This window comes from Hemicordylus capensis, chromosome 7 (assembly GCF_027244095.1).
Source record: "Hemicordylus capensis ecotype Gifberg chromosome 7, rHemCap1.1.pri, whole genome shotgun sequence".
Taxonomy (NCBI): Eukaryota; Metazoa; Chordata; class Lepidosauria; order Squamata; family Cordylidae; genus Hemicordylus; species Hemicordylus capensis.
The window spans coordinates 32,564,912-32,584,235 of record NC_069663.1 but is presented as its reverse complement, the minus strand read 5'-3'; the positions used below and the strand labels follow the sequence as shown (position 1 = coordinate 32,584,235).

At 58.2% G+C, this 19,324-nt stretch overlaps 1 protein-coding gene across 3 annotated transcripts in view; it reads left to right on the top strand.

Moving 5' to 3' along the window:
- Positions 1–18,729, top strand: part of KIAA1522 (KIAA1522 ortholog) — a 77,935-nt gene extending 59,206 nt beyond the window's left edge. For all 3 annotated transcript variants that reach the window (XM_053267962.1, XM_053267964.1, XM_053267965.1), the window contains exons 2-7: positions 3,464–3,625; positions 5,604–5,659; positions 8,548–8,668; positions 9,987–10,103; positions 11,743–14,916; positions 15,776–18,729. In XM_053267962.1, coding sequence (XP_053123937.1) covers positions 3,464–3,625; positions 5,604–5,659; positions 8,548–8,668; positions 9,987–10,103; positions 11,743–14,916; positions 15,776–15,798 — 3,653 coding nt within the window. In that variant the 3' untranslated portion in view covers positions 15,799–18,729. The remainder of the gene's footprint in view (positions 1–3,463; positions 3,626–5,603; positions 5,660–8,547; positions 8,669–9,986; positions 10,104–11,742; positions 14,917–15,775) is intronic.
- Positions 18,730–19,324: the final 595 nt, after the last annotated feature.

Here is a 19,324-nt window from a genome sequence, read left to right as displayed (position 1 = left end):
AGCAGCGATCTAGGAAGATGCTGAAACCCCATCATCTCACACTGCACGGGAGGAGGCAATGGTCAACCCCTCCTGTATCCTACCAAAGACAACCACAGGGCTCTGTGGGCGCCAGGAGTCGAAATCGACTTGACGGCACACTTTACTTTACCTTACCCCAGGAAGAGAAAGTGCTAAGGGTTCCAGGCTGGTTCTGGAGAGCGAGAACCGATCTCCTTCTCTCTCCACCAGCAGCTCCTGGGCAGAAAGGCTGGGGGGAGCAGCTTTTAGCGACAGCCTCGCTCTCTCAGTGCCAGGGGTGGGGAAAGTAGAGAGGGGAGGGCTCACAGCCATATAATCCTCAAGCCTCAAAAAGCAAATCGCTGGACTGCCGACTGGTGGGAGTAAATGGCTCAGGAGCAGCTGGCCCTAATGAGCTGGGCGGGGGCAAAGGGTGGCCATTCATCAGGTATGGTTAACCACACAGCTTTACCTGACGAATGGCCAGCCTGCAGGCAAGCGTGGCTGTTGGGTGGGGAGGGAGGGAGAGGAGCAACCCAAGCTGCCTCCTTTGGCACCCCCCTGACTCATTAGGACCAGCCGCTACTGAACTGGCTCCTGATTGAAAAGGTGGGAACATTTGTGCACCCGATCCGATTCTGCCCCATCTCCCTCCCTCCCTCCCTCTGTTTTCTTTCCTCCGTTGATTCTGGAGTCGGGTTTGTGTGTGTGTGTGTTGAAGAGAGAGAGATACTTGCCTGCTGGCCCTTTAAGCCAGACTGCCTCGCTGGCTTTGTATGTGTGCGTGTGCGTGCGCGCGCACACAAGGTGCACAGATATTTCTGGTAGTATCAGTCATGTGACTGGGCCCTGGGGTGCTTTCGCTTGTTCCGTGCGCTGCTTTTAAAGGCACATGGGTTGCACGGACAGAGCCTGCAGCTTGGCATAGGCCAGCCAGAGTGGAGTGGGAGCTCTTCCGGGGTCTGATCCCCTCTGCCCGTGGAGGGCTGTAAAGGGGTCCTGGGCACTGTCATGGGGACAGCAAAGGGCTCTCCTGCCACAGAGGTGCACAGCAGTTGCCAGGGGTTCCTGGGAGCATTTCTGAACGAGGGCTGCTCGCTTGGTGGTTCCATGTTTCTGCCTGTCCAGGCAGCTCATTCATAAACTGCAGTAAACAAGCTGGAAGAGCTCAAAACTAGGAGCCCCCACAACCCCATGGCTTGGCTGCAGCTCCAGGCTTGTGACCAGGGGGCTCTCAACCTCGGCCCCCCAGAGGCTGTTGGACTACAACTCCCATCACCTGCAGCTGCAGGTGGGAGTTGATGAGTGGTGGGAGTTGTAGTCCAACAACAGCTGAGGACCCAAGCAGTGTTCCCTCTCACAGGGATCCCCAGATGTTGCTGACTACAACTCCCAGAATCCCCAGCCAAAAGCCATTGCAGCTGATGGGAGTTGTCGTCAAAAACATCTGGGCATCCCTGTTAGAGGGACCGTGGGACCTAAGGTTGAGAAGCCCCCATCCCATGGGAACACTTGCTTGGGAACCAACCTCATTAAGCTCTGTTGGACTTACTTCTGAGTAACATGGTGCCTTGCGCTCAATGGGCTGCACGGCTGATACTCGCACAAAGGGGACGGGGTGTCGCTCAGTGGGAGGAGGTCTCGGGCTCCATCCCTGGCAGCATCTCCAGGTAGGGTTGGGAGAGACTCCTGCCTGGAACCTTGGAGAAGCTGCTGCCAGTCTGTGTAGACGATACTGAGCTAGATGGACCAGTGGTCTGACTCAATACAGGCAAACCTCGCTATCCACCAATCCGACATCTGGGGTTTCGCGTATCCACGGTCAGGTAATTTGACACCCAGCCTTGGCATATGCGGGGAAGAAACAATCGAAAAAGGGTTACTTTTGCACATCCGCGGTTTTGGGTTGGCTGGAAATGTCCTCGGAGGTCATTTCCGGCCACCATTTTGAGAAAAGGAGCCATTTTGTGGATTGTTTTAGAAGGAAAAAACAATTTGTTGTGTGCTTTTTCACAGAAAAATGGGGGACTTGGGACTTGGGGGGGCATTCCTGGACAGCTGAAGATCTATGGAGCACAGTAGAGAACTCCCCCTTTTTTGCGCTCCCCTCCTTTTGCCCCTTCCCCAGCCTCCAGGAACCTAACCCCTTTCCCATTGCTTTAATGCCCCATTATCTGTGGTTCTGTTCTCCGCAGAATGGAACCCGTGTGGATAATGGGGTTCACCTGTATAAAGCAGCTTCCTATGTTCCTAGTCCACGGGTCTGACCCCATGAATCGGGTCATGTCGAGACTAGGAAATGGCCTAGAATGAATGACCGGGAATGCCCTCTGGAATGCCCTGGTTCCTTCCCAATGGCCCTAGGAAGGCATGGGATTTCCGAATGGCCTTCGGACATCCACTGCATTCCATGGCCGCTTGGCCTTGGCAGCATCTCCAAGCAGGGCTGGGAGAGACTCCTGCCTGGAACCTTGGGGAGCTGCTGCCCGTCCGTGTAGACAATCCTGAAGTAGATGGTCTGACTCGGTATGAGGCCGCTTTCTGTGGGACCTAAGGGAGGAGGTCATTGCTATTCTTACTGCTTTCTGGCACCAAGCGCTGCTGGATGCTGGGCCAAACACATCAGCTGCTACTACGAGGTCATCTTTGGTCAGGAACCTGCAGTCAATATTCACTGCCTCCCCAAAAGGTGTTTGCAAAACACTCGAGGACACCTGGTTGCAGCAAATAATGTGAAATACACACACCCCCCAACCTACGAGGGAGAGAGAACGAGCGAGGGGTTTCATATGCCTGGGAAGTGGATGCCAATCACTGTTCCCTCTAAGAGGGATTCCCAGATGTTGCTGACTACGACTCCCAGAACCCCCAGCTTCAGTGGCCTTTGGCTGGGGATTCTGGGAGTCGTAGCCAACAGCACCTGGGAATCCCTGTGAGAAGGACCCTGGTGGCAATTATGTCCAGGGTAATTGTGATGGCGCTTGATAGTGATCCGCTGCTCCGGACTGACACTGTGGCAGCATCGTGGCTCTCTTGCGATTCTCGGAGGCTTGTCCCGATCTGCAGGTCTCGGGAAAGGCAGACACTCCGGCTTGCCTTGGCGTGGCTGCTGTTCTCCTCATTGGGCAAAGGGGGCTGGGAGAGGCCGGCTTCCCCCTGCCTGGTGCCCCGCTGGCGGTGCTGGCCGGGGAGGGAGCCAGGAAGGGGCTGATGGGGGGGGGCTTCCCCGTAGCTGATCCTGTGGAGGGGGCAGGTCTTGGCAGAGGCGCACCGAGGTCATTTTGGAGCCCGCCCCCCCCCCGGCACAGGCCACCCTCGCAGTCACAGCGGCGCCCACCCCACCCAGGACAAGACGAAAGAAGGCTTGGGGGCCCCCAGGGGGTGTGGCCCCGAGGGCCAGGGGCAAGAGTGCCTGTGGGTCTGGGCAGGGCGGGGCGTGACCCCAGTTCCTTCCTCTCTCCAGGGGCTGCCAAGGCGGAGGACGAGAAGCGGCTGAATGTCCAGTACAAGGCAGGCGAGGAGCAGCGGCCCGACAACAACGTCTTCTTCCCCAGCAGCCGCCCCCCCCACCTCCAGGAGCTGCACATCCAGGCCCAGGCCGGACTCAAGTCCCTGCAGAGCCAAGGTGAGGGCCGGCTGGGAGGAGGGGGGGGGGTTTCTCCCGGGCCCCTCTGGCAACCTCTGCCATCCTCCCACCCTGCATGCTCTGTGCATGCAGTCTCGTGGGCCAGCCCCGGGCGTGCTTCTCCGGACAGGGGCCCTTGGCAGGCACCCCGCTGCCCCTAGTGTGGCTGTGCACGCCTCTCAATGGCCCTGCTCTTCAGTTCCACCCACGTGCTTGTCCCAGAAGGTCCGCGGCTTACTTTGACCTAAAGCGGGTAAGCCACATTGGCCGGCTGGGAGAAATCCACAAGGACGGCAGGAAAAGACTCTGTTCGCAATGCAGGATGCAGGCTTTAGAATTATACAGGATTCTTCCTCAGCCTTTGAAGGTAGCCGTGTCAGCCCATTAGAAAAGGTCCACAAGGCACAGTCAGGTATTAAAGTCTGTTGGAATCAGCTAAGGTGTCGCCAGGTAGTGAGCGGGAAGTTTCTGAGTTGTCTAGAACTCTTCTTCAGGCTGGGCATTAAGTAAAAGGTTGGGGGAGAAAATTTGCTAAGGGTTGGGGGAGAAAAGGCCGGGCATGATGATGAAGCCCCGGAGTCCTGCAGGTTGTAACCGTCTTGAGTTAAGACGGAGCGCAGAAGATGCTGAGCAACCTAAAGTCTGCCTGGTGCAAAAGCAGGAGCGGCTCGTCCTAACGAGAGACGGGGCCGGGTGGGGGGCAAAGGAGGCCCGGCTGCCTCTCTTCCCCAGAGCTCCATTTGTTCCTCTCTCTCCTGCTGCAGGCTGGCCATTCATTCATCAGGTAGAGCGGCCCAGTTAACCGTGCCGCTCTACCTGATGAATGAATGGCCAGCCTGCAGGCAGCGCAGCTCTCATTAATACTGGGGCAAGGGAGAGAGGAGCAGGAGGAGCTCCGGGAAGGAGAGGCAGCTGGGCCTCCCCCCCCCCTCACTAGGGCCTGGCTCATTAGGACCAGCTGCTCCTGTGCCAAAGGCGACAACTCCCAAGTGGGAAACAGGGGTCCATTTTGAGGCAGGGAGCCTTTTGAAACCAGCCTGTACTCTTCAAACAGCCTGTACCCAAGCGTTGTGCCCCTTGAAGGCTTGTGCTCTGCATTCTGAGCCTCGCTGCAGAGATTCTTCTGCTCTCCCCACTGAATCTTTAGCCCCAGTGCCTGCTCTTACTGCTAGGACTCAGCCCTAAAATGTGCTGCTGGGGAAGAGGCAACCTCTGAGCACATGCAGACTGCCTTTTATTATTCAATAATAAAGACTTCCCCTTGCCACTCAATAAATGCACCAAATTCTTGCACTCCTGTGCTCAGGGTGCAGAGCTCCTCTGGGGCTCTCCCCGTCCCGGCCCCACCCCTCTTGCTCCGGACACCAAGCACAGCCTTCCTGGTACTTCCCCCGGGTGAGGGTGGTAGCCGTGCGGAGTTGCTTTGCTTCCGGCCTCTGGAAGGTATTTTTCTCTGATCGTGATTCTGCCTGTGCCGCAGCCTGCGCAGCTCTACCTGATGAGTGGCCAGCCTGCGGGCAGCATGGCTTTCATTAACGCTGGGGCAGGGTGGGATGGGGGAGAGAGGAGCAGGCGGCGCTCCGGGAAGGAGGGGCAGCAGTGCCCCCTTGGGCGCCCCCTCGTTGGGACGAGCTGCTCCTGATTTGCAGCTGCGCACAAGAGAAGGGCAGTGGCCGTATGGGAGCAGAGTCCAGTGTCCCGGGGACGGGAGGCCAGGGGGCTGCCTGCTCGCCTCCTGCTCTCCTGGACTCGGCCCCGGGCAAGCTCCCGAGAAGGCTGCTGTGGGCTTCTTCCCCCGCAAGGCAGCAAGAGATGCAAGCAGCGGGCAGGAGCTTCCTCCTCTCCTGCCCGTCCTCATTTCAGGCGCTCTGGAGGACCAGGATCTAGAGAGCCCCTGCTGGCTCCCCATCCTCCTCCTCCTCCTCCTCCTCCTCCTCCTCAGGTCCTTCCTTTCCCCCACGCCCCTGTTGTCTTCTAGAAAAACAGAAGCAGACCAAGAGGGCCTGGGACCACAGCGAGACCAGCAGCATCCAGGTAAGCGCGTCTGGCTGGCATCTCCTCCTCTCTCTGGCTTGGGAGCCTGCTCGCAGGGAGCGGCCTCGCTGCCTCACCTCTCGTGGGCACGGCAGCCCAGCAGCCTGTGGGTGGGCTTTTTTCTGCCACCTTGAGACAGGTGATGTGCAGATTCTGTCCTTTAAAAATAAATAAATCCCAATTTTGCACCGCACAGAGCTGCAAACTTATTGATTCCAAAGTTGTTGGGGTTTTTTGTGCTGCGGTTCACCCAAAACTTCACCACAGCACTTTATAATTCTGGTTAAAAAAAAAAAAAGTATCCTACACAGTTAACCATGTTATAATATGTAATGTATGGCAGGAAGAGAAACTGAAACACAAATCTGTTAAATATCAGGAGCAAAACAACAACAAGGTGATCCAGGGCAGAGGTCAGCTGACAGGTCTTGAAGGCTTTTTATTCCCCCTTAGGAACCTAGGAAGCTGCCATATACTGAGTCAGACCCCTGGTCCATCTCGCTCAGTATTGTCTGCACAGACTGGCAGCGGCTTCTCCCAGGTTGCAGGCAGGAATCTCTCTCAGCCTGATCTTGGGGATGCTGCCAGGGAGGGAACTTGGAGCCTTCTGCTCTTCCCAGAGTGGCTCCATCCCCTGAGGGGACTCTCTTATGGTGCTCACACATGGAGTCTCCCATTCATATGCAACAAGGGTGGACCCTGCTTAGCTAAGGGGACCAGTCAGGCTGGCTACCACCAGACCAGCTCCCTTCAGAAAGGCAGCTGGGAGGAGGCTGAGCAGGCCTCTTGCAGGTTTAGGGCCGCTCCCGAAAAGTCCCTGCTCCTGATGGAGACTAATGTATGAGAGGAGATGTGCTTGGCTGTGGCATCTTGAAAGTGCTGATGGGGATGGGGGATGTAGCTCCGTGGTCGAGCCTCTGCTTGGCATGCAGAAGGTCTCAGGTTCAGTCCCTGGCAGCATCTCCAGGTAGGGTTGGGAGAGACTCCTGCCTGGAACCTTGGAGAGCTGCTGCCAGCAAAGGGGCCCCTAGTGGGAGGGAGTTCCCTATCTGATTGGAGAAGTAACTAAGCAGGCAGCGAGCCGTCTACACCTGACCCTCTGTGGAAAGGAGGTACAGGGGCAGGAGCAAGCAGGCGGAGGACTGCTTGCTCTTTTCCTTCCTGCTGTCTCTCCTGCTCTGTTGATCTTGGCTGTGGCCAGCTGCCCTTTGTCCTTTAGCTTTTCTGTGGGCGTCTCTCCCTTCTCCGGGCAGCGAATGACCCTGAAAGCCGCCCCGCCCTGCTCTGCCCCAGGGCTGGCCATTCCTGCCCTCCGCTCCTCCTGAGTGCCTCTCTCTCTGCAGCGTATTTGCCTAAACAAATGGACCAGGCTCCCTCTTTGGGCTCGTGTAACCCATTCGGGGGCGAAACGCCTGGAAGCAAATGCAGCCCCAGCGGAGGAGACCTTTGACCCCCCCCAGACTTAGCCCTCTGCCTCCTCGCCATGCTGCAGGGCACAGCATATGGGTGAGAGGCGTGTCTTTTATACCCAGGGTCCCCAAATGTTGTTGGACTACAACTTCCATCATCCCCGGCCTCAAAGGCTCAACTACAAGAAGCAACGTTATGGGGTTAGGGTGGGAGTTGTAGTGCAACGTCAGCTGGACCCCCAAGGTTGAGAGCCCTTACTTTATGCTAAAAGAAATGCTGCGTGACCTTATATTTGTTTTCCATCAGTGTGATTAATGAACTAAAGACTGAACTTTTTAAAAGAAAAACACCCTGGTTAATTGGCAAATCACTGACTTCTGAAATAAAGTTTATTCTTTTTTCTTTTCTTCTCTGCTCTAAATGATGGGGGGGGGGATGCAGAGCCCCCAAATGAACCCCTGCCCTTTCACATCGGTGCCTTGTGAAAAGCTGTTCAGCAGCCCTCTGGCCATGGCATCGAAATCCTACATCCTGGCAGCCCAAATTTTATGCCCCCAAAGCTGAATTCTGTGACAGATAGAAATTACTCCCCTGGCCCTGCACGCTCCAGATCAGTCAGCCCCCGTGCACCGGAGACTAGCAGCCAACGAGCGTGGCTGTCATCTTGGTCTGAGCCTCCACAACTGCTGCTCCAGATGTACGAAACCAGAGTAACCTCTCACGTGCCTCTTTCCGTTGGCTTCATGGCCCTTTACTTGTAAAGGCATTTGGGAGGCTGCAAGCCAGAGCCTGGCTTGGCACAGACGGGCCTTTTTCGCACAGGGCTTTAAAATCCCTTTAATTGCATCTCCTCCAGAATGGCGGGGGTGCGTTCACATATCGGGCAGATTTACCCCAAAGTCCCTGTGAGCTCTCAGGGAGCACTTCACACACGATTCGGGGTTTTCCTTGCTCATTAGGGTGCAACCCGATTTATATCCAGGGTTAAAAAACCCCACTTTTTGTGTCGGGCTTTGGGGATAACTTTTGAGTTTGTATTCAAGCCTCTCACTAAACCCAGCCAAGCCTGCTATCTGGGAAAGCTCCTGGCAACTGAAGTACCTCCTGTTGACAAGTAGCACCACCTGGTGGGCAGACAGAATGTTGCTGCACCTGTCCACAGCGCTTTCTTTCTTTCTTTCTTTCTTTCTTTCTTTCTTTGGTTATGGAGGAGAGCAAGCAGGGACAGAAGCACACTGGCCAGCTGGCAGGATCTTTCAGGCTGGGTAGAGGTTTGGAAGGGTTCTTGATAGTCTGTGTGTCTGTGTACATGAGAGATCTATCCCTGTGCCACACACACACACCCCAGGGTACATTCTGTTGCCTTCCCATTGCTGCAAGCATTGAGGAAATGGTTTTGGACCTCACCAGGGTTGTGGAGGGGTTCCAGGGAAACGGGATTCACCCTCTCTGTTCTCTTCTTTCCACGTGGCACGCAGTCTTCCCGCTCATTCACGGAGGGCGATGATGTCTCGATCCGAAGCAAGACTCCATCCTGCACGGAGGAGAGCGCCTCCGAGGATGCCCTCTCCATCCGCTCTGAGATGATACAGCGGAAAGGTAGCATCACATGCGGATGCCTCGAGGGTGGGTTGGGGGCACTGTGTTTCTCACTCACCTGCTGGAGTTGGAAGCTGGGTGGCTGAGAAACCTGTCCATTTAAAAAAAGTACAAAATGCAAGTACATTTCTGCCAAGGACACAGAATACATTACAGATTATTTGAAGAAGAGAAAACAGAAAATATGGGTACTTATTATCTGGAAAATCGATATTCCAATCAGTGTTCTCTCTAATTTTTTTCATCTGTGTGCAGAACGGGCTTTGTTCTGGGCAGCAGTATCCAGGCAGTGTGTGTGCGTGTGAATTCAGAGTGGGGCCTTCCTGATTCAACCTGAGCAGGATATAAAATTAACTGAGCGGACATCGAAAAATGTGTGAGCACACGTACGCCTTAGAGGGAACACTGATTCCAATACTCAATAAATAAGATCCAGTTCTTCACAAATGTATAAACCCCCTTTCTTAAATAATGTCAGCTTAATGTATCCATCTGTATCCTGTCCCACCATTCTGAAACAGAGGAAGGACCAGGAACGGCTCTTCCTAATGAGCTGTGTGTGGGTGCGCACCAAAGGAGGCCCAGCTGCCTCTCCTTCCCAGACTCCATTTGCTCCTCTGTCTCCCACCCTGCGCACTGCCTGCAGGCTGGCCGTTCGTCAGATGGAGCTGTGTGGTCTACCTGATGAATAGACCACACATTCTGGGCGGGGTGGGAGAGAGAGGAGCCAACTGAACTGAGGAAGGAGGAGAGGCAGCTGTGCCTCCTTGGGTGCCCCCCGCCCCTGGCTTGTTAGGACCAGCCATACCTGACTAGGACCTTTCTCTTTCTATACCAATTCTTGCTACTACTAAATGGCAAGTCACTTCCTCCAAAACCTCAGCAAAAAACCCCACAAACCCAAACCCTTTTCCAGTAGCCAAATCACACCTGTTTAGAACTGCATGGGTATGACCTGTCCAGTAATGCCTGGAATCTTGCCAGCTTTTGGAAAGTAAGTTGGCTAATGACGGGACAGTTCCCAAAGACAGGGAAGATACCAGCTGATGGAGCTTGATATTTCTGTCCAGCTTTAGGGAGCAAGAAAGGAAGGGCCATATACGAAGCTGAGCTGCATAGGAAACCAGACCTTCCCACCCCTTCTTGGGTCTGGCTCCACATTCTCGAGTCTGCCTTGCGGAGGAATCTCCCCATCAGGGTTGTACTTGAGCGATCTTTGTCCTGTTGCCTGTGGGGCTGGACATGAGCCCTCCATGTCTTTCTCTCTCTTGCTGGCTTTCATGCAGCCTTTCTTCCCCTCCACCCTGCTGCCTTTCAGGCTCCACTTTTCGGCCACACGATTCGTTCCCCAAATCTTCCCAGAAGGGGGAGAAGAGGAGGAGAGAGCGGAGGACGACGGTTCTGGGTCTCCCCCACCACGTCCAGCAGGAGCTGGGTAAGCAACATGCCAGGCATAACAGTGTGTGTGTGTGTGTGTGTGTGTGTGTGTGTGCTTGTTGGGAGGACTCCGTTCCTGGTTTTGCAAAGCAAAATCTGAATTTGGCAGTCAGAAAACTCCAGTGGGGATGAAAGATGGGCATTTAGTTAAACAAACATGCCTGGATTTCTGTGTGCACGCTTCTCGTCCTTGGGGAAGTAGGGAAGAGACTTGTGTCAAACGTGTGGCGTGTTTGTGTTAGGAAACGGTACTATGGGGCAGATCAGTGTTAGGGGAGGAGAAGCTTCCTGCCTTAATTTGGGAGCTGGGCGCACCCAGCACTCCTGGTTTTTGATTGTGTGTGAGATGAAAAACAAGGTTGGAGGTGGGGAGATGGATCACCAGTCAGGCCCCAGCTGGGTAGGGCAAGTGTGCCCTCCACAAATTCCATCCCCAGCTTCAGAACGAGGTTGGCAGGAGATTCTTTTTTAAAATAAAAATTATTCATTGTTACATTTGTATACTGCCTTTCATAAAACAATCCCAAGGCGGTTCACGCAAAAATTAAAAACAAGACTATAAAAATGACACAAAATATTAAGCTAGAATAGAAAAACAGATCTGACCAGTAGAGGAGCCAGCCGCGCCCGCCCCGCCCCCTGTATCTGATGTCAGATGTGGGGGTTAGCCGTTCCCCTGCATTCTACTTCAGACGTGGGGAGTATGGTCTGGCTCCTGAACGGGGCTGCGTGGCCCCATTCAGGAGTTAGATCCCAGTCAGAGCTGCACTGGCCATTTAGCAATAGCAATAGCACTTACATTTATATACCGCTCTATAGCTGGAGCTCTCTAAGCGGTTTACAATGATTTAGCATATTGCCCCCCAACATTCTGGCTACTCATTTTACCGACCTCGGAACTCCCGAGGTCGGTAACCTCCCGAACAGGGCTGCATAGCCCCGTTTGGGAGCGAAACCAGCCCCTCCCCCCACATCTGACGTTGGAGGTGGGGGGCGTGTCGGGGCCGTGAGGCGCAACCTGGGTTCTTTGAACCCAGTCGCCCAACGGTAGCTATGCCCCTGGATATGACTAAAAAGATTTAAGATACAAGCACAATAGAACCATACAAAATACAAAGCAGCAGCAGTATAGAGACAATCCTATAAAAGCCTGGATAAAAAGCCAAGGTTTCACATGCTTTCTAAAAACTGTGATGGAGACCGAGGAACGAATAGCCACCGGGAGAGAGAGTACTCCAGAGTCTGGAAAATTGTCCTATCCAGTGCCCCAACTCCAGCCTTGTTTTTATCTCACACTCAGTCGAAAATCAGGAGTCCCCCCCCCAGCTCTCGAATTCGGGCAAGAGGCTTCTCCTGTCCTAATGACAATGGTGTGAACGGCCTGTATGTCTGGAAAAGAGGCTTGGCCCGATGGTTCCCTCCTTACCCCGGGGTGGGGCTGCAGCTCAGTGGGAAAGCACCTGGTGCAGGTTAGTCCCCTGGCTGAGAGATCCAGCCTGTGGGAGACTGAGCTGCATTTCTGGGATGTGTAAGGTCCAGGTTTGACTCTTCTGTCCTCACTAGCTTCCTTGAGCTGCTTCTTCCGGGCTACCTTTGGGTTTCTTGCATCATGGCGTTGTCCTCTCTCTCACCTCCAGGCCTGAGCAACGGACATGATTCAAAGAAGCGTCCTGGTAGCATCGCCGTCCGTGCCAGCCCGACCCCCCAGCGCCTCATGAATGGCGGCGAGGTGCCCAATAACACCATCCACATCCCCACCATCGATGGGAAACTGCAGCCCCGGGAGGGCGCTGAGGGTGGCGCCCGTGTTTCCCTCCAGGCCCTCGAGGCGGAAGCGGCCAACCTGGTCCTCCAGCGCCACATCGACCGCGTCTACTTTGACGACTCGCTGGTGGGGCGCAAGACGGCAGCCAAACTCTCCCCCATGGCGAGGCCCAAGTCGCTGGCCGTGCCCGGGATGACCACCCAGCCTGGCTCCCCAGAGTTGCTGGGCCCGGCTATGTACATCTCACCCCAGGGCACCTACATGTCGAAGATCATTCCCAACGCCGTCTTGCCACCCATGGTGGACGTCATAGCCATCACCCGCACCAGGGTGCGCACGCTCAGCCACAGCAGCCTGTCGACGGCCAGCCCGGCCTCGGTGCGCTCCGTGGGGCGCTTCCCCTTAGCGCCCCGCAGCCGAGAGCACTCCTCCTCCAGTGACAACTGGAGCCATTCCCAGTCGACCGAGACCATCGTCTCCAACACGTCCACCATCTCGTCGCATGGCGGGACCAGCAGCAGGAAGCAGGAGGCTGGGCCCAACGGCCAGACTCGGACGGTCGCCAGGCCCGACCTGGACCAGCTCAGTGCCTACAGCTCCGTGAGCGGCACCAGCCCCAGCTGCATCCGTGCGAAGGCTGCCCCTGCCTCACCCAGCCTCCTGGGAGTGCGGCCGCCGGGGAGCAGCGGCCGGGCCTCGCCTGCATACAGCACCAGTAGCATGGCAGACAGCTCGGACAGCGTCAGCTTGCGCAGCGACCGCTCCTCCAGCCGGAGCGTCTCCCTCAGGAAAATGAAGAGGGCCCCAGCGCCCCCGCGGAGGACTTATTCCCTGCACCAGAAGGCTCAGCAGCTGGAGGCTGAAGGGGCCCCCAAAGCAATGGGCCTGCCCCCCAAGCCAGAACGCCGGCCCCAGCGTGAGAGCAGCGAGGTGTGGGCCACGGCACGGCTGGCCAGTCCCAGCCCGGCCGGCGAGGACGATGTGTTCTCCCCCGTGTCGCAGCGCGAGACCAGCAGCCTCCGCTTCGACAGCCTGGCCGACTCGGTGGACACCAGCTCCCCTGACATCTCGCACGGCAGCCCACTAACCCTTGACAAGCTCCAAGAAGAGGACGGGCTAAGTGTCGGCGGGCAGCAGGCGCTCTCCTCCAAGCAGGGCTCCCCTGACCACTTCGGCCGCACAATGTCGCCCTCCAGTGGGTATTCGAGTCAGAGCGGCACGCCCACGCTCCACACCAAAGCCGTCATCGCCCATGCCTCCTCTCCCGGGAGGAAGAGGCCGCAACCAAAGAAACCGGAGAGGGTCTGCTCGCTGCAGTCCCCGGGGCTCTCCGTCTCCTCCTCTCTGACTTCCTTGTCATCTTCTGCCTCGGATCTGGCCCCTACCGAGGTGGTGGCAGCAGCAGCGGCAGCAGCTGCTCCCTCCAGCGCCGTTCCTGCTTTCAGTAAAACGGACAAGTTTGTGATCCCTCCACACCCCAAGGTCCCAGCTCCCTTCTCCCCTCCGCCCACCAAGCCCCAGCAGGCTGAGCCCAATGCTGCCAACGGTACACCCACCTCCTCGCCCGCCACCGGCAACGCTGCCAAGCAGCTCCCGGTCCTCGAGAAACCCAGCAGCGGCTCCCCTCCTCCATCTCCCCCTCCTGCCTACCACCCCCCACCGCCCCCAGCGAGGAAGGCTGAGGTGAGCCCCGAGGGCCCCACCCTCCCAGAGCCAGAGGCTCCTCCAGATTCCTTGTGGCCCCCGCCGCCCCCGCCTGTCCCAGACGAGCACGATCTCTCCATGGCGGACTTCCCTCCTCCTGAGGAAGCCTACTTCTCGCTGCCGGAGCTGCAACCTGCCGCCGCCGGAAAGGCTGCCGCCCAAGCCCCGGAGGTGGCTCCTGCTTCGGAGCAGCCGGCCAGCCAAAGAACACCCCCTGCAGGGGAGGGCAAAGGGTCCGCCCCCTCCCTCTCCTTCTCCTCCATGGTGTCGTCCAAGATCCAGCAGCAGGGAATCTCGGACCCCTCGTTACTGCCGGCTCCCAAAGTGGAGCCCCCTCCGCCGCCAAAGCTCCCCGCTGGGGGCGAAGCCCCCGGCGCCCAGCTCAACCACCAGAAGGCTGCGACGCCAGCAGCCCCTCGGCCCTCCGGGCTCCCAGCCCAGCCCAGCCTTAAGAAGCCGGCCCTTGGCTCGCGTCCCGATCTCAAGAAGGAGCCGGCCGCTCGCAGCAAGAGCAGCTCGATGCCCAAAGAGGACGCCAGCCTCCCCATCGTCACGCCTTCCCTGCTGCAGATGGTGCGTCTCCGCTCGGTCAACATGGACGCCCACGGCCCCGTGGCCAGCCCCACGGGCCCCAAGCCTGCAGCAGAGCACAACGGGCCCAGCTTGGGGGCCAGCGGCAAGTCAGGGCAGCCTGTCCCCCAGAAACCTCTCCGGAAGTCGTTGTCCTTGCGGGTGCCCCAGTCGGCTTCCAAAGAAGCAGCCTCCTCCAACCCGCTGCACAACGCGGTGCGGTTGAAGGCCTCCACCTTGGCTTCCAGGGATGGCATCGCAGAGAGGAAGGCGGGCCACCGGCTGACCATGCCCGCCTCCTCTGCCGGGGAGGCAAAGGGCGGGCAGCTGTCTCCCCTGCACAAATCCCCGGCCTCCACAGCTAGTTTCATCTTTGCCAGGAGCCCCAAGAAGTTGGTGATCGAGACCCCGTCATCGCCGGAAGCCCAGGCCAGCCTGAAGAAGAACCTGGTGGCCGAGCTGATGGATGTCTCTGGCCAGCGCTCCCTAGCAGGCTCGGGGCTGGACCAGCAGGGCTCCGCCAGACCCCAGGCCCAGCCGAAGCCCCACAAGATACCCCCTCCCATAGCCAAGAAGCCTTCGCTGGGGCCGGGCGGTCCCCTGCAAGCCCCGCAGAGCCCGAAGACGCCTGGAGCCGAGGAGCTGAGCTCCTCCTTGCCGGCCGTCGGGGACAGGACTAAGAACGAGCCGCCTGGCGAGAAGACCTCTCCCGGGGGGGCCCGCTGCCCCCTGGCACAGCCGGAGGCCCCACTTCAGAGCCCCCCAGCACAAGGTGAGGGGAGGGTGGGGGGAAGGGGCCCCAAGTCCCGCTTTGCAACCAGGCCACAGGTCAGTAGCGGCTCATCCTAAGAAACCAGGGTGGGGGGTGGGAGCCACACAAGGCACGGTGCCCCCCCCCAGCAGCTCTGGCCATGCTGCTCCCCCCCCCATCCCGCCGTGGCGTTGACGAGAGCTGTGCTGCCTGCAGGCTGCGCCGTTCTCATTGCTGGCAGCCGCAGCCCGAGGACGACCTGCTCCTGTCGTGGGTTTGTGCCTGACCAGCCAGTCAGAAGGGCTGCTGTGAAATGGGCAGCAGGACGAAAGCCAGCCAGGCCAGGGCTTGGCTGCAGAAAGAGTCCGGCTCCGACGCAGCTGCCGGTCAAGCAGGCCGCACTGATCCAGGCGACTGAGCGGCAGCAGAGACAACTTGGCCGTGTTCTGCAGGGAGGGCTGGTTGCTCTGGGGAGGAGCCCAGCTGTGGGGCGCAGAAGGTCCAGTCCCGGTGCACGTCCCGGTGGGGCTGGGAAAGGCACCGGGGCCTGAAAATGGGGAGCGCGGCTGCCAGTCAGAGCAGACAGTGCTCTGACTCCGTACGCGGCTCTGACTCCTAGAAGCCAGGAGCCGACCAGAAGCCTGTGCAGGGATGGCGGGAGGGAGGGGCACACAGGGGGCTGGGGGCATGGGGGGGGGGGCTGTCCTTGGCAGCCAAGTGCTGGATGGAGGGGAGGGGACCAAGCGGAGCCACGGCAGGCCAGAGAGGGAGCCTTTGCCCGGGGGGCAGCGGGGGGAGGAGGGGCTGGGGCTAGAGCTGCTGCGCTCCCATCCCAGCCCCTTTCCAGAGAGCCAGGCTGACTTGCCTCTGTGTGTTGCAGGCACGTGGGAGGAGACGGCGTGAAGGAAGAGCTGCCCCCAACATACAGGAATTTAAAAAACACAATCATATCTCAGGGACCTGAGCAGGCCGGAGGAGGATCCTGGACATGGAGATGTGGAAGAGCCTTAGCCTCTGATGGCCTTGATATTTATGCAAAAATTGTGTGGGTTTCACTTCTTCCTTCAACTACACAGTTTTATTTTACAGCTTCAGACCAAGTAGCACAACAGTCTTTCCTGCTGCCTCCCCTGTCCCCTCTCTTGAGGACTAGCGCCTTGAGCAGCCTGCCTTGGCTGGGTTTGCTGGTGTTTTATTTTCCCCACTGAAGGTTTTTCTGCATGAGGAAAAGGCTTCCCCCCCCACACAAACGGTCCTAGTCCTTTCCCCTAGTACCAGCAGGAGAAGAGACTGGCCCAATTTGGGTCGGCTTGGAGCATGTGTTCCGGAGGATGCCCTTCTCCCTGCAGGTGGCATTGAAGGCTGGTCAGGGCTGGGTGGGTGGGTGGGAGAGCTTTCTCTGGCACACCTGGAATCGTACGGAACGGAAGCACTTTTCACGGTCGGGAACAGCTGCGGTGGAGACCTCCTGCTCAGTGTCCCAGGCGCTGCTGGGGCCCGGACCCTCTCGCTCGCATCCTTTGGACAGTTTGCACTTGCAGAAGCCTTGCGCTGAAGGGGCCCTGCCTTGGTGTTGGATTGGAGGACAGTGCTGTGCCGTGTGTGTGTGTGTGTACGTAGACGCATAAGTGGGGCACCGGTGTGCAGATTTGTCCCAAACAGAAACAGCTGATTCTGGGTGGAGGGGCCGTTACGGGGCCTGCAGACGTGACTTGGACCCCGTATTGCCTGCCAGAGCACAAACAAGGGGCAGAGAAGGCAGCAGGGACAGACAGGAGAGCCGAGGGTGGGGTGGCGGGGGGGGGGGGGAGGAGGAGGGCTACTCCGGGTCTTCCTTTGCCCCACCCATGTCCCAGTCCCATGACTTCCTCTGGGGCTGGTTCTGTCCACTGAGGACGGATGCCCCCTCGGAGGCTTGGTTGACCCCCTTTTCCTGAAGAGGTGAGGCAAGAAACTGTCTGAACGCCGATTGGCCCCCGTGGCCGGGGAGGCTGCGAGTTTTCCGTCGGCCTCAGCTGGGTTCCCGAGGGTGGGTGCCCCTTGTGCTCGCCGAGGGGATGCCTTGGGCAGGGAGGCCAAGGAGGGCACCCAGGCAACGCAGCTCAGAGCTCTTCACTGCCGGAACCCAGCAGGAGTGCCCGCGAACTCCGTACCGAAACATTCCAGGCTCAAGATCAAGTTGCTGTTGGGGGGAAAGAGGCTCAGGAGGGCAACACCAACCCCCCCCCCCGTTTCGAAAGAGAGATGCTGTGTGTGGTTGTGGCACCTTGCTGTTGCCTTTTCTTTGGTGGAGACTCGGGGTTTCTTGGAGGGGGTGGAATGGCCGAGGGCTGTTGAGGAGTGGTGACTTGTCCGAACGAGTGGGGGGTAGGTGGGTGCCAAAGGAGGTGCGGCAGCTCCGGTTGCTCCTCTCCTCCTGCTGCCTCATGTAGGGCAGGAGAGAGAGAGGAGCGACTCTGCCTCTGCGGCTGCCCCCTGGCTGGTTAGGATGAGCTGTTGCTGCCGCCGCAGAGGCAACTTGGTCGGCCAGCCTGGGGGGCTGGGGTGGGTCTCTGTGCAAGGCCATGCTGAGCCTGGAAGCTGGCAGTTTCCTTTGTCACGGTCTTGCCAGGCGAGGTCCTGCTGGTGGCCTTGCCTGGGGGTGGGGGTGTTTGCTTTGTCCCCACATGGCTGGCAGCCAGCCAGGTATTTGAACTGCTCTGGTGACCGGCATCTCCTCCCAAGAGAGCCAAGCAGGAAAGGAGGCACGTGCAGAGAGCAGGCCTGGCTTTGCTGCAGAGTGCCACCCTGCCCAGCTTGACTTGCTGGCATGGACCCCTCTGCGGTGGAACGGGTCCTGGGGCCTGTCTGAGGGTGCCCGCTTCCCATGGAGCATTGCCTTTGGGCATTTGCACACCGCTTTGATGCTCCTGTGTGGTCTAGGCTGGGGCTCTCAGAGGTGGGTCCCCAGATGTTGTGGGGCTGCACTCTCCATCACCCCCAACCACAATGGCCTCTTGTGGCCGGCCGGGGCTTATGGGAGTTGTCGTTGGGCATCGTCTGGGGAGCCCCACGTGAGAAAGCACCAGGGCCAGGGAAGGCCAGCTGCCGCCGTCCAGGGCTGCTTGTCCCACCGGGTGTCAGGAGGATGCCCGTGGCTCAGCAGTGGCCACTTCCACTGCTGCCCAGGCCTTGCAGCTGCCTCTTCCTTCTGGCCCCATGGAAGTGGCGCTCGGTGCCAAGGGGGGGGAAGGGTGCCCAGGCCCCTGCTGCTCTCCCTGCCAGCCAGCTTGCACAGCCTCTCCCTCTGCCAGTGCCTGGGGAAAGGCTGGCCCTCGTGGCCATGCTTGGCATTGCCACCCCCCCCCCACACTTCTTCCTGGTGCTGCTCTTGACGACCAACTGTGCCTGACCCTGCAAGCCCCCAGAAGCAGGCCGCGTGGGTCCCTCCAGCCCAGAGGGGGCGGCTTTCCCTGGCCCCAGCAGCAGTCCTGGTTGAGCATCCCCTTGCTTACTGGGCGGGGGCAGGCTGGGGCTCACCCCAGGCTCTGCAAGGACAGCCTGAGAAGGATTTGAGTGCCCCCCCCGCCCCCGTGGTCTGGGCACAGCAGTTACAAATGAGACCAAACACCTCTGATGCTTCCCCCCCCCCCCGGCCAATCCTTATGCCTTTTGTTTTCTGGACCTATTTGTTGACAGGTCTTCTCTAGGAGAATCCTGGGGTCATTTGCTTTGATTTCCATGATTGTAAAATGGGGGGTGGGGGGAGAATCAACCTTTGAGAAAGGGAGGAGTGGAAGGATTGTGAACTCCATTAAAAAAAAGATCTTTATAAAAATCAATGATTACAGCTCACTTGCTGTCTGTTTTCCTTCTTGGCTCTGACAGGGGAGGGGGGAGAATTTGTGGCACAAGAACTGGGGCGGGGGGGGGAGAGGCTGCCGGCCAGAGCTCTGTCCTTGGAGTCTCCCTTTGGAAGGGAGCTTGGAGGTTTTCTGGCCCAGCCCAAACCCTGCTCCATGCACGAACCCCCTAAAGCAAGGGCTCTCCTACTGGGGTCCTGCCCCCATGATGCTGAACTCCAGCTCCCCTCACCCCCAGCCACAACGGCCAGTGGGAGCTGCACTTGAGCCACCAGGATGGGGAACCAAGTCTGAGAGGGCTGTTCAGTCTGTTTGGATTTCTGCCCCCAGGGCATGAGGCAGGCTGTTCCACGGTCAAACAGCTCTGAACTTAGGCATCGCAGAGGGTTGTGGAACCTGGTTTGATGCTCTCCTCTGCCATGAGCTCCCCACGTGGTCTTAGGCTTACTGCTCGCTCCACGGCAATATGAGGCAAGACTGCATTGCAGGGTGGTTGTACCAATTACATCAAAAGGATACCTGCAGTATGCTTTGCATACTCAAAAAGTGCTTGGCACAAACCATTTTTAAAAGGGGGGAGGAGAATA